Source organism: Anopheles moucheti, chromosome 3 (assembly GCF_943734755.1).
Source record: "Anopheles moucheti chromosome 3, idAnoMoucSN_F20_07, whole genome shotgun sequence".
Classification (NCBI taxonomy): domain Eukaryota; kingdom Metazoa; phylum Arthropoda; class Insecta; order Diptera; family Culicidae; genus Anopheles; species Anopheles moucheti.
In genome coordinates, this window is record NC_069141.1 from 19,013,763 (window position 1) to 19,027,833 (window position 14,071).

The 14,071-nt window shown below is 40.0% G+C and overlaps 1 protein-coding gene across 3 annotated transcripts; it reads left to right on the top strand.

Annotated features, from left to right (window-relative positions):
• On the top strand, positions 1–14,071 carry LOC128305870 (ITG-like peptide). 3 transcript variants are annotated; one of them, XM_053043496.1, is made up of 8 exons: positions 1–126; positions 516–739; positions 4,034–4,208; positions 6,580–6,700; positions 11,228–11,435; positions 11,676–11,724; positions 11,911–11,967; positions 12,513–14,071. In XM_053043496.1, the coding sequence occupies exons 3-8, from the start codon at positions 4,047–4,049 to the stop codon at positions 12,570–12,572; spliced, it is 657 nt and encodes a 218-aa protein (XP_052899456.1). In that variant the 5' UTR covers positions 1–126; positions 516–739; positions 4,034–4,046; the 3' UTR covers positions 12,573–14,071. The 3 variants fall into 3 exon arrangements, with proteins under 3 accessions (XP_052899456.1, XP_052899458.1, XP_052899459.1); XM_053043498.1 differs by having other exon boundaries at positions 11,231–11,435; XM_053043499.1 differs by having other exon boundaries at positions 11,246–11,435.

Consider the following 14,071-nt stretch of genomic DNA (forward strand, 5'->3'; position numbering starts at 1 on the left):
CCGTGGAATCACTCGCTTGTGGCAGCGCCTGCAAACTCGAAATTCCTGTACGCGCTCCAGTTGTCCAGTTGTGAAAGTGAATCGAATAGTACAGCAGCAAGGATACAACACAACACCCGCCCGGAAGTGAGTCTGTGCGTGAAAAAAGAGCCTAGTGCTAAGAGGGGGAGGGAAATAAAGGGCATTTAGCAAACGGGCACGGAATATAGCAGAGCACCCGTAGTAAGTCTCGCATCCCGTTAACTCGGTAACATCCGGTACCGTGCAATCGGAGCGAGTAGATTCACAACCACCCCGTCCTTGCTTCGTTTTCTTGGAACGCTGCGACGGTTTTGTCCGTGTAGCGGGTGGTGGTTTTTTAGTAGCTACCCTCTGCTTCGACCACGTGCATGCGTGTGTTTGTGTGAGTGTTTTTATGTGTGTGTGTGTTTGCGTTAGAGTGTATTCGTGCGTATAAGTGTATTAACCCGTCCTCGAAAGTTTATTTATTGTGCGTCTTTTTTTCACTCGTTTAGCAAAGTGAGACAAAAATCGTGGAAATTTACCTACACAAAGTGTCGTACAGTGGATTTAATACTGGCGCTTTCGCACTGTAAACTTGCGATTTGCTAAAACGAACATCAAACCGCGGAAGAAAAGCGACCCATTTCTGCAACACAACCAACGAACGGTCAGGTACTTCCGGCAGCCAAAGCCGCTTGGCGTGACTTGGAAGCAGCTACTTCACACGGAATAGAAGGTGAGTTTCGACTAGAAAAAAACACATTCCTTTAATTACAAAAAAGAGTTAATAACCAAACAACGCAATAACTGTCATACTTCTATTTTGGGAGAGTTCTCTTAAATGTTTAACAAGACTACTCACTGTTGTAAACTTGATGCATCGAATAATCTGCTGATAACCATCTTACGTGCGCAGAAAAAGTCCTTCGCCGTGTAAAAAAACTCTAAACGAGACCGAAAATAAAATGTATAATTAACGCTGACATTTACAATACCTTCACGCGAAAGGGCAAAGGTAATGCAGGCACCAAACAAATCGTTTGTAAAGGTGACATCGTCTGCTAACGGTGATGTCTGTTCCATACCCATTATTTGCATCCCACTATAACCTGACCACGGTAGAAAGCATTATTCTTATTTATTCATGCACAGTTCAAATGGCGGAATCGATGCACCCCTGTGTCCATTATCGTTGATTGGACAAATGGGAACAAGGGTTAAAAAAAATGGAGTGCAAAATTATATCAAATGTATACCACATCATGGAGCAGTGACGTAAACTTTTAATATCATCGGATAATGCATTTTATTATTTAAAAAATATAAATATTATCAAAAATGTTTCTTTCTGATATGTTTTTAATGTTTTTAATACTTTTCTACCAATTGTCTGAATTGTTTGCCAATTAAAGCTCTAAATCATTACACAAACGATGACAATTTATGAGTGAAATGAACAAATAAAAAATGAGTGAGTGAGTTGCACCAATAAATTAACTCTTTCATTAACTATTTAAAGAGTTAAACCACATTTGTGAGTTGTTACTCGGGAGGAGAATTAAATTACCAACTAACCCATTCACCAATAATAATGTAATCAAAATTATTTTGTTGGTAGTCTTTGCGATAAGTTAATTTACAACCCAATTCACTAATTCTTGTCTAACTCTCACGCGAATTTTATTACTAAGAAGTAATATAGTGCGTCATAACGCAAATGAAGTACAAATAACCCACAAATAATGTTTCACTCTATAGATTTAACTCACTCATTTGAGCTGATTCTCTTTGCCCACCACCGGTGCAAATACTTTGCAAAGTTTCGATCAGCAAACCATCTTACCGTCCAAACAAATACTTCAAAAAGCTACACATCATTCATCATGACACACCTTTTCACTTGTTGATGATCCGTGTCCTGATGTATGCACATAAAACTCCCTTGTCATTATAGGGTTTCCTTTTTTTCCCCTTGAACCGGGTGATTGATGAGTGGACTCGTTGAACAGACACATTTATTTTTGGGGCGAGTCCTTTCCCATGATACCGATCAGTAACGAGGGTTTATTTGCATTCATGTTTTTCGTTTGATGTTTAAACAAAATAACATTTTCGACCGTCTGGCACTTCTAGTAAGACATAATGAGAAATGATCATTAATTCCATGTTGCTTACAATTTTCTACCAACGCATATTTTGCCATTATCACACCGTAATTAAATTGCTTCTTTTATGGTTCGAAAGCTGTCAAAAGCTGGTTTCCATACCGTGCAAAAGTCCGTCGGTAAAACACACATGCTTCCGAAAAGGCTTAACGTGTTGGTGCTAAATTTGAATTTCCCCTATCAGGCTATTATTTTGCGGAAGTCAACAAATAACCGCCACGGCAAGAGTTCTCACCCAGGGGAGGTAGTGTTTTAGATTAGGTGTGATTGTAATTAAAATACCCATAGAGCCTTCCAGGTAGTACGTTTTCATTTGTACGACCCCACGGGGTGTTTATGCCCTGCCCTGGTGACGATGCAAAGGTCATAATGGGCTCAACTTTCCAAACGTTTCCTGCGATACTTCCGGTGCACTAAAATCTTACCGCGTGTACCGCACACACTTTCTTAGAATGAGTCATAGCAGGAATGGAAAAAGTTGCATACACAGGAGCAATTTTCACTTCCTTACCTCCGCCAATGTACGACCAGCAAAAACACGGTCGATACGGGTTTATAGAGCTGGCGGAGGCAATAAATTATTGCAAAACTTTCAAAGTGCAGATTACTTTAGTTGCCTCGATAGTGGTTTCACGACTCCAAAGGGGTGGAATGGAAATATTAAAGAAGTTTAACAGCACAAGTTGTGAAGGGGCTATGGTTTGGGTTTCGATATCTTTATGTAGCTATTCATTCTCTTCTTTTTCCGTTAAGTAAATCAATATATCTAAAGAAGACACATATAACTTATATTGCTTCCCCCAAATATCCGTATCTCCCATAAAACGATAGTTTTTCGCATAATACCAAAGCTGAATATCCTATAAAACTCCTCTCCTAAGTTCCAACTTTCCACGTGACAATCATTAATGCAAATTGTTAAAGCATAAACAAAACAAGACAGTCTGCAGTAACGAAAAGTTACATCCAAACCGCTCCCAAGTTCCTCTCGCAGCCGTAAACCATAAATTCCTTTCGAACTTTAGCTGCGTTGTGGCATCAACACTTTTTCTGCCACACTGCCACCATTGCATCGTAGTAGCTGAGCGAGTCCGGGGATCCTTTTCCTCTAGCTTAGCAGTGTTTGTGTGTTTGTATGTGTGGTGCGCGTTCGCGTGAATGTCATTCTAAATCCTGCAAGAACTGTTTTTTTCTGTAGTTCGTACCATTTCAGCGCTCGTAGCTGTTGACCGAGGAGCCTTTTTTTTCTCAGTTCTTACGGGGACTTTTTTCCATTTCCCTAGGCGTTTACTAGGCTTTTTCACCTGCATTTGCAGCACGAACCGAATGGAAGTGAAGAAATAACAGAGGCAAAAAAACACGAATTCAAGTTCACTGAGTTTATGGGTTGGCACTGTGTGCACTTGAACGGGCAAAGTCATTTGCATATATTCCGCATAAATACCCTGCCTAACGGTTGACATTGTGCGGCCCGGCTCCCGTAGCACAGCTTGAAACGATAGCTACACGCTGGACACATAAATCTGCATTTCTTGCAGTAGAAGCTTCGTGTTGATGAAGATATGCTAGCACACACACAAACATACACCTAAAAAGCAACCAGGAAGAATCACGTTGTGCTTGAGGCTATGAAAAACTGTCCCAGCTGACTTATAGTGATTGATTGCTGTTAAAAACTGCAAACTGCAGCTGTTTCTGACGAGTTAAGAAACGTGCAAGGACACGCGGAAACAAATAAAACCATCGCAATAGCAATGGCATCGTTACGAATGTACCTTAAATTTTATAGCAACTTTCTCTATATTTCCTTTTTATGCGCTTCTAGTGATACCATTTTCTTACACTGGTTTCTTGTTTTCCAGCAGCCTCATTTTCAACATGAAATCTCCTGCCCTGTGGATGGCCATCGGTGCGATTCTACTCCTTGGCGGAAGTGTGAACGCATGGGGTGGACTGTTCAATAGATTCTCGCCGGAAATGCTAGCAAACATGGGCTACGGCAGTCATGGAGGATCCTATCGCCCACAAACGTTTCTGCAGGTATGTCAACCAAAAACCAAACATTCATAAGCAGTAATATTAGTTTTAAAACCCAATCATATTTTCCAAACAACTAACGCTTAATAAATAAAGAAGAAAATAAGTAAAGAAATAAATATATAAATAATTCAATAAATTAAAAATAAAAAAGTGTAAAAATAAAAGCAATCAATAAATAAAGAAACGGAGGAGTTTATGCAACAAAACCTAAAAACATGATAATTGATTAATTGCTCTAATATGGCTGCTTCATAGCCGTGTTTGCTTTCCACGCAAAACGTAAAACATTTTAAATTGTTTATATCACGCTACATACAGTATTCAGGCAAAAGCTGTTAAATATTCAACACGAAACGCCCATACAACAGATAGATGCAAAAATTAACAAAACAGTCCCAACCAGTATTTATTCCGGTGTGTCGTTTTTGCACCGATACTTTATCATTCGCCATCTATTGCTATCCACATCCATCCAGCACTATTCCTTGGATCGATGCCAGATCGGGCAGCGAATAAATATTTACACAAGCCCCGTGCTAACAAACCGACCGTACACCAGGGACAACCATTCGATCCTGGAATGTGTATGCACAGTACACATTGACCGTATATTCAATAAAATGTTATTACCTTATGGTGCCTTTTGGTTACTTTCTTGTGTGTTGTTTCATTCTCTCTCTTATACTCTTTCTTTCTCTCCATTTTTTTTGTATTCGTACAGTTCTAGTTTGATATTTTCCTTTGTCCCTCGAAGCGCACGAAAGGACTTTTATTTTCTTCGGAATAAGGTGATAAAACCGCAAGATAATATTCCCATTCACTGATGTCCCATGTAATTGGCTCAATAAAAGTGTCCCATGTAATTGGCTCAAGTGGTGGTGTTTTGCTCGGTGCTGTTTGAGTTTGGGTTTTGCGTGGGCGACAGTATCTATTCGTTTTATTTTTGCCATTTTTATTTACCTGGTTTACTGCGAAAAGTCCTGTTTTTTGTTGTTAAAGGAACCAATATAAAGGAACTAATATATATATATATATATATATATATATATATATATATATATAAAGGAACTAATATTACTACAAGAGGTTGGCTATTGTTTTGTTATAGGCGGTTTGAAGAAATATACTTCATTTCTAGCTATATTTCTTGTTACGAAAATATTTTTTTAGGCAGCAGCTGTTTGGCAGCCCTATTTTAGTCTATAAATTTCAGAACCGTGACGTTAATGCAATCTACAAAACAAATCAAAATTACCGCGAAAGTTAGATTGTTCCAACCAGTAACTGTGCTGGTAAGCTCCATCAAAGTGTTGATTAAAAACCTAAATCAATACTTGTTTTTCGCGACGCCGGAATTTTCCGACCAATTACTTTATGTAACGGTTGTATGTAGCTCTCTCTCTCTCTCTCTCTCTGTAGAGCCTTCCGTTTTATGCCGCCAAGGCGTAATCACCGAAACCGAGTTCTTTTTTTCTCAAAACTTTTTATCAAATCTCAACCCAAAACGTTCCCGTCGCTGTGTCGCAACGAACGCGTCGTGAAACTATGTCAAAGAATATTCCAACCAGCTGTGGGTGTTGCTGGCGCGGGCACCAACGTGAACACGACACACGTGAAGGGTAATAACATTTACATGGTAATTTAATCAACCACCAACGCACACCGCACACCACCCACTGTTCCGGCATATTTTCCAAGTGTGTATATGTTGGAAGGAACGCGAGAAAAAAAAAGGAACCGAAACCGAATGAGAGTTTTGTTGATTGAAGCGAGGATTCTGGGTGTCTGACTGCTATGGAAATGGAAAGTTTCCTCCCCCGAAAACGAAACGCTTCCATTACGAGAGCTCAACGTTTCATGTTTTTGGGTGATTCCAAATTTGGATCCACCACACACTCGCACACACCACGGCTGGAACGCTGTGCCGGAGGTTCGGTGGTAACGTTGTTCGAAAGGGAGTTCTGGAGTAGCTTTCATTATCTCGTCCATGTGCCACACCTACTCCCTCAGTGCCTTGATGTAAATGAGACACTTGCGTGTAGCTCTGTGCGAGCATTCGCGTAGGTACTCTCGCTTTACAGTACAAATATCGATCACCACAGTAAGGACCTCGAGACGGGTCGCACGTTGGTTGTCTAATTTAATTTAAAGTCTTCTGCGACTGATGAGCGTTTGTTGCTCTCCATTTAAAACGGAAAATGGGTACAGCTTAAACGTGTAATGTTTGTTACACGGTTAGTCAAGTTTCGTTCTGAAATGAAAGATTTTTCTTATTTCAATTCTTCTTCCATCCATAAATAATTTAAAAATATTATCTCACTTCCGTTTATCGTCCGCTTGTCTAATGCATTTGTTTTTTTCTTGCTTACAGAATGAAATTCTTGACGAGGAACAGCAAAGTCCCCGATACGAACCGGACCCCTGCTATCCCCGAGTGTGCTCCGCTAACGAATACTGCTGCCCGGGGTATATCTGTATAATCATGGACAATGGTAAGAAACATCCACTGACCAGCATTTCGTGGTCTGTGGTTACATCTCTGTTTTTGTGAACTGTTTGTGTCTTGTCCACATTTTTTTGAATGCATTTTCGCTACTATTTCGTAATCTATCTGAATGTTGTATTTTTATGTTCACTAGTATCGCTCCTTTTTCGGTTACATCAAACATATGAAAAGCGCTTCTTTGTCCGCTAAGCGGTAATTATTTTCCTGATGGCTTTTAGCTTCCAAGAACTAAAGTTAAACAGGCAATTTTTTACCGTTTCTGAGAAATTAATTGCGAAAGGAATCAAATCAAGGAACAAACAAAAACGCCATAAATTGGATGATGGATGATGGACGATTCCACGAAATTCCTACCTTTTATATTTAAAATCCACCAACTAAAAGCATGAGCTGTGCTAGTGCCTTTGTCAATAAAGCTACAACGAAAGCTAGCTTCATAAAAGCTCGCAACATATTTTTCAGTTAACATTCACTTCGCAGAAAGGGGTTTTGTTGTTCAGGACTCTGTAAAGCACTCTGCTACATTGCACCATGCCAACCGAAAGCAATTAAGCTCGCTCAGAAGTACAACTTCAAAACCAAAAGACGCTCCTTGATGTCCTTCGCGCGTTTTGCGGTGCACGAGAGTTGATTAAAAGCAGTTACGCCGAACCAGGCCTGGCACCCAAATGCATAACTCTCACGTGCACGCAACGAGCGGAAAGGAAGCCAATTTCATTCTAATTACATTCTGTCGCCCTTTTGCTACAGAAGAAACCGAACTTCAATGCCACCTGTAATCAAGGATTACTTTCCTTATCAGAAACCGTCAGCCTCAAGGCGCCAAAATGGTGCCAACGTTATAATATTAATTTTGATTTGTGCTAGTGCGGGAAACGATATTTTTATGAGTCTTGGGGATCAACATGTTCTCGAGAAGCATCGCCAACATCGAGCACGAGCGAAGGTAATCCGGTTTCATCAGCGATTGGATTATGTGGATCAATTTGCTGGTGGTGCCCTTTATTACGTTGCCCTGCACTTCTTTCATTCGCGCTATGAATAAGGTTGAGAAGAGAGTGTATTTCGTTGTTGATATATTTTTTGTTTTTGCGATCCCTTTTCTTTTTGGGGGTAGATCCTGGCATCCTGCATCCCTCGTAACAAGGTACACAAATCTCTGTCCAACCCTCTATTCTTGACCCTAATCCTCTGTCATTTTGATTTTCCCTTCGCTGTCGTTCCACCACCGCCAGGGCGTTTACCGTTCCATTGTATTATTTTTATTGCCCTTTCCAAAAGCTTCAGCTTGTTTTCCAAACCGTCGAAAAGACAATACACATGGCCGGTTGCTACATCAACAGTTTCCCGGCAAGTCATCGTCCGCAGCACGTCACTCTATATTAAACCTTCATCTTTTAAGCATCATTTCACTGGCTTACTTTGATTTAGCCTTTGGCACGGAAAGCTCAAAGAGAAAGGCAACAGAAGGATAAAGTGGTGGCAGGGCAGGCACACCACAGCCTTCCACAGCCTGTCCGGCGGTTGTGCAGGATACAAGGATCGATAGCGCTTATCGCTGACGGGGCAATGCGATACGATGTACGACCACGCGGATAATGATATTACGATGTTGAGCTCGTTCTCGCTAAAATAGGAAGGATAATAATATATTTATAAACGGAATAGAAGGGATCGGAACCCTCTTGCGCTGTAAGGTGTTAACCCGCTAATGCTATTAACAAGGAAGGGCTCACAATGGTAGCAAAATCTGTATGGAATAAGTAACAGATTGTAGCTACGATAAAGGTTGTTCTGTATCGGATGAAATGGGAGCCAATTAATTAGTTATCGGAAGAAATTTTCTGAAAATTCTTCATCTCTGCAACCACAAGATAGTTTTGCATGAGGAATTGGGAATTTTCACGAGGACGAGGAAATGTTTGAATTTTACGGAATATTTTCAATTTTTTAACAGCAAAACTTAAATAACAAAATGCAATCCGTGTTGTAGCTAAATTGTCACATTCATTTTGCTTACATATGCATAACAGCACCGAAAGGCAAACAAACCGACGGACCGTGTCTGCGCTGGGCACGATAAATATTATGCGGCAAAACAACGCCATCGCCTTGCCCATGTGAGGTTGATTTTTAGCCTTGTTTTGTGTGCCAAAACCACCCTCCGGGGAAAAAAAACTACAACAACAGCCCAAAACGCTACCCAAAACAAGCTTGTCGTACGCCCGTTCGCTCACCCTTTTGCTGCGGGCCAATCAACAGCAGAACTGTGCAACCACCGAAAATTGCGAAAAATTGTCTTCACCACCCGTACGATCGTACACAAAACCGCAGCCGATGGAAGAACGTACTCATTCAACGTACGGGCAGTGACGTTGCGGTACATCTCTCGTATGAGCGACTAATAAACCCATGGTTTTCCTTCTTTTTCTGTGCGAACCAACCAGGCATCCATTGAATGTTTTATAGACCTCCGGCGTAGGACAACCCCCAGTTCCAACGTTCGTCACTACAAGGCCCCGGGGGGCTTTTAATTTTTTGTTTGTACTCCATGTCCTTCACATGGAGCATGGATACACTTCACTTTTGCTCGCTAGTCTCGCTGTACAATACTGTTTTAGTATGATCGGTCGATAAAAGTAATAAGTCAAAGATTGCACCATCGCACCGTAAGTCCTCCAAATACCTAAACATATGAGCGTGTATGTGAGTGTCGATTGTTTTGGAGAGCATACGTACAGGCAGCTATCTGCATACGGGAGGCCCAGTTTTGTATCTGACAAGCTAAATTCTATCGATAAGCATCGCAGCAAATGTGACATGTCCCCTGTGTGCTCGTGTAACAACAGCACCACTCTTGAGTGACTCAATTTCTCGGGGCCACACAAGAGAGGTTAACAAGGGCCATCGTAAAGAATGAAGCTATGGCAGCAATGGGAAACAGGAAATAAACACATCGTGTCGTTGCATTGATGTTTTGTTTTCCAAGCACATCATCCTGTTCCGTTGCTGCAACACAATAACCATTACAGCGAAGCTTCCGCACCGTCGAATTGAACAAGCGCACATCCCGAAGGATAGCACATGCCAAACATAATTTGTTTTGGTGCGTTGGTAGTAAGGGGAAGTGATGATAAATATGTTTTATTTCTATACAATTGGAAGAAGTGGGTGTTGGGATGTAAACATCCACGCGGTGGTTGATGTTTTTTTCATTTACAGAAGAATATGTTTGTATCGTTTCTTTAGAAACAAATTTTATTGTCGAACAAACTATGTGTTTGACAACATGTGTGTTGGCTTTATACTTTATAACTCAATCGTAATCAGGAGCTCTTGTACTAGATATCCAAAAAATAATATCTGCCACAGAATGTCGCATACGTTATATTTCTATCCCCTTTTCTGACCTACGCCGAATGAAGATATTGTGGACTTCTTCTTGCACTTGCGCTTCCCACTGGCCATGAAAAATCAAACATCAAAAACCGATCATTCCACTGCCATGACAGTGCGTTGGCACACCTTTTTCTGATGGACATGGCAAGGAGGACCTTCTAAAAATAACACATTCATCCTTCACCGACAACAGCAACCGGGCGCCTCCATCGAAGATCGATTGCATTGTCATCATTGCCAAAAGCTGTCATTCTATAAAAAGCGCCCACGTAATACAATTTTATCTAGCCGGAATCGAATTAATGTCTTTTGACGTTTACGTAACAAATCGAAATGGTGGAAATTTCAAGCCACTCTTTAAAAATAGCGGTGATGTTTTTATCGTGAAATGTTTGCTAACTGGTGGTCTGCTGGAATTTAATAATGCGAATACGATGCTCAGTTCAAAATACATCAAACAAACAACTATTTCAAATAAGACGAAAATTTATCATCAAGAGCTCGTCATATTTTCATGCCATGTAAACCATCCGCCACACTTAAAATAGGCTTTCGTATAAAAACCATCAGAAATATTCCACAGAAGAAGCCTGAATGAGATGACTTTCAGGCGATAAATCGAACGGTTTGGATTCATGCATTCATAATAAGCTAATCAGAGGAAAAGGTCGTAGAAAGGTTTTCCAAAAGCCAAGACCCTGGGCTTATTTTAATCACCTGAGCTGAATTATAAATGTTCTTAACGCTTGGCTAACAACTTTATAATGCAGCGCGTGGCTAGTATCTCTCACGTCTGCAACGTTCGGACTTATCGTCATTAATGCCATCAAAGCAATAAAAGCCTAATGAAAGGTGCTCATAAACCATTAATTATCTTCCCTTGCAAAGGTATCTGATAGTTGTTTCGTAACTAATATTACATAATTATTATATAATTTGGTTTCTCTCCTAACCGTGCTTCTTTTTAATTTGCAATTTTATTGCTTCAACTCGCTATGTGTGTGTGCCATTCGTTCCGTATTCGGTATTGGTGTTCTGTGAACCGATGGTCGCATGTCCGTCCATTAGCAGAGTTTTACGCTGAATCATACAAAATCTCTTCTGTACCTCCAAGAAGATTCACCTATTTCAGTAAGGGGCACGTGCATGCCACTATACGGGCGAAAGTACGGCGAACTGTGTCGGCACGATTCTGACTGCGAGTCTGGGCTGGTCTGTGACATCTCCGCGTTGAGCGGTGCGAGCGTCTGCCGACCGCCAACCATCGTGGCAAAGCAGTACGGTGAAGATTGCATCACTTCCAGTGACTGTGATATTACACGGTAAGTTTTGTAGTCCGGAACTCAATAAAAATCGGAAAAGTATCCAAAGTATATCACTCCTGTAATTCCTTCTGAGATAGGGATGAGTCAATGGTTTTTTTTCTGAGATCCTAGAAGTGCTTATTCCACTAGAAAGATGGAAGCATCAACAAAACAGCTACGTTACGTTCCAAAGTGGTAATGTGAAATATTTTTATTTTCCTACTATCTATTCCCATTTATACCTGCTACCACTCGCAGAGGATTGTGCTGTCAGGTGCAGAGAAGACATCGGCAAGTGCCTCGTAAGGTAAGGCAAATCATAACAATAGTTTTTCTTTCCTATTTCCGTCAGGAAATGATTTCCTTAACGAAGCAAACGCTTCAATTAACCTTCATCACAGCTTCATCTCCAACGTGATGATTGCCGTTCCAATAGACGTTCCATTTTGCTTAAGCCCATTTCATGGATGATTTTTTCCTCTTTTTCCTGTAGGTATGCTCGTACTTCAAAGATCCTCTTCTCTGCGTTGGAACGGTTGCTGCTGATCAGGTAAAATCCGCTCGTTAGCGGTGACATTACTCAACAAAGTGGTTTAATATTTCTTCTTAATCACAAATCGATCATTAGAAGCAATAAGGGCATCAGGTGTCATCCATTCATTACGTAACGCGGGCGGAGGATGTGTTTATTTTGAGCGTTACGAATTAACTTGCTTAAGTAGTCAAAGGAAAAATTACCAGTTAAAAATATAACTGATTATAAAAATAAGCTCAAACCACTCAACAGGATCCAGAGCATAAAGATGCTGAAAACATTGCAAATAAAGAAGTGCGAGACTCGTTTTATTGGTTTTACGTTTGCTAGATTCCCATTATTGTTTTAAAAAAGGAAAAACCCGTGAAATCTATGTTAAGTTAAAGCCCAATGCCTAGCTCACTAATGGTTCCAGACTTAAATTTTGTTTAAATAGTATAGAGAATGGATTGAAAATTCTCCATCAACGTTTCGTAATAAATGGATGATCAATACTCCTGCTCTTCACGATCAATCAGCACATAACTAAAACTCTTTATATTCTTCCGCTCCACCAACAGGTGAAACACCAGATTGAGCACACCGCAGGTGAAAAGCGCATCATTTACAATAAGCACTAAACATGCACGAAACCCCCAAAAACGATCACATCGGATCATTCCGACCGAGAGGCAATCGAAGTACTTGTGCGTGCGGCGTACATGCCATCTCCGGAAACAGCAATTGATTATGATTCTCCATCCTGGCAAAACCCTCTCGCACCCGACATACGCTGGAAGCGTGTAAAAAACATACTTATTAAGTCCTTGTATTAAACAAAGAAACTCATTTGCCCTCACAAAAACGTAGCTACCGGCCAAAAGCGATCAGAAAATGGCAATCAAAACAATGCAGCAGATGGTAATAATAGTTCAGCAAATCAATCAAATGGAAGTTGTGTTATCAAAATAAAAGAAGCATTTATCAGAAGTACAGAGTGTGTAACAAAAAAAACCTACAAACACAGAGCGGAAAAAGACGAAAAACAAAGCATATCCAGCAAACCAGTTAGTGCATTCAAAGGAAAAATAACTATCGGAACGAATACATATCAAGTATATACTTTTAAGCAGACAGAAAGAAAAATATTGTCAAACAAAAAAGAGTTTTCACAATACGTTTCATTTGCTTGCCTATATATCAGTATACCTAAAATCAGTTGTTTGCTTAACAAATACCGAACAAAATTCCAAGTTCTTCAATGACAAGTGTGCACGCCGCTTACAGCTATATTGCAGGCAACAATGTTTAAAAGCTCTTATCATTTGAGATACTAAGACGGATATCAAGTGTACAAGATTGTTCATATTTTATCCTCTTCTAGACGTTCCACACTGTGATTGACGCCAAGTGTACAGTCCACAAGTATGAACAAAAACAAAACCAGTTAGTAACAAAAGAAAAACGAACATTATATTACCATTTCGCGTAACTTTAATCTTCTTCTCTTCTCGATATACCGCTAAACGTTATGCAACATGCATGTATTTGAACGCCTGGTGTCGTTTATCATTCAACCTGGTAGTACCAGTTTTGGCTTGTATGATAGCAGATAGAAGTGTGTTGATAAAAAAAAAGGTGAGAGCAATTGCCCGGAAGCTTGCTTAACTGTTTTCGTCCATTACCACTGCATTTACAAATTTACTACCGACACATTACATTGATTGAAAACAATACAATAAAATACCCCTTGCTGATATAATCGGTTCTTATGCAATGAATACATATCGTTATACATGAAATATAAATATATTATATTATATATATATATACACACAAACACAACAAAACACACATCTATACATAATGCTGCGAATGGTTAGAACCGTGCGGCAAGGAGGATTAATAAGAGCAGTCAAATCCAACAGCAAACAATCCACAACTAGTGTTAAGGAGGTGCAAAGCATGGGTACGGAACATCCTAGTGGTATTGTAAGTTATTGAAAAAAAAACAATTAATTAAAAACACCCAAAAAATACCGAGAACAGAGAAGAAAAACCCAAGAAAACAAAACAAAACTGTTTGACTAAAAAAAAAAAGAACAACACCTTTACAAATATATTCATACTGGCTGAGGCA

Excerpts from the sequence above, each read along its gene's own strand:
- LOC128305870 (XM_053043496.1), top strand. The coding sequence starts at position 4,047 with ATGAAATCTCCTGCCCTGTGGATGGCCATCGGTGCGATTCTACTCCTT. Across the intron at positions 6,701-11,227 it reads CTGTATAATCATGGACAATG|AAGATTCACCTATTTCAGTA; the intron begins GTAAGAAACATC and ends TGTACCTCCAAG. Across the intron at positions 11,968-12,512 it reads GAACGGTTGCTGCTGATCAG|GTGAAACACCAGATTGAGCA; the intron begins GTAAAATCCGCT and ends CTCCACCAACAG.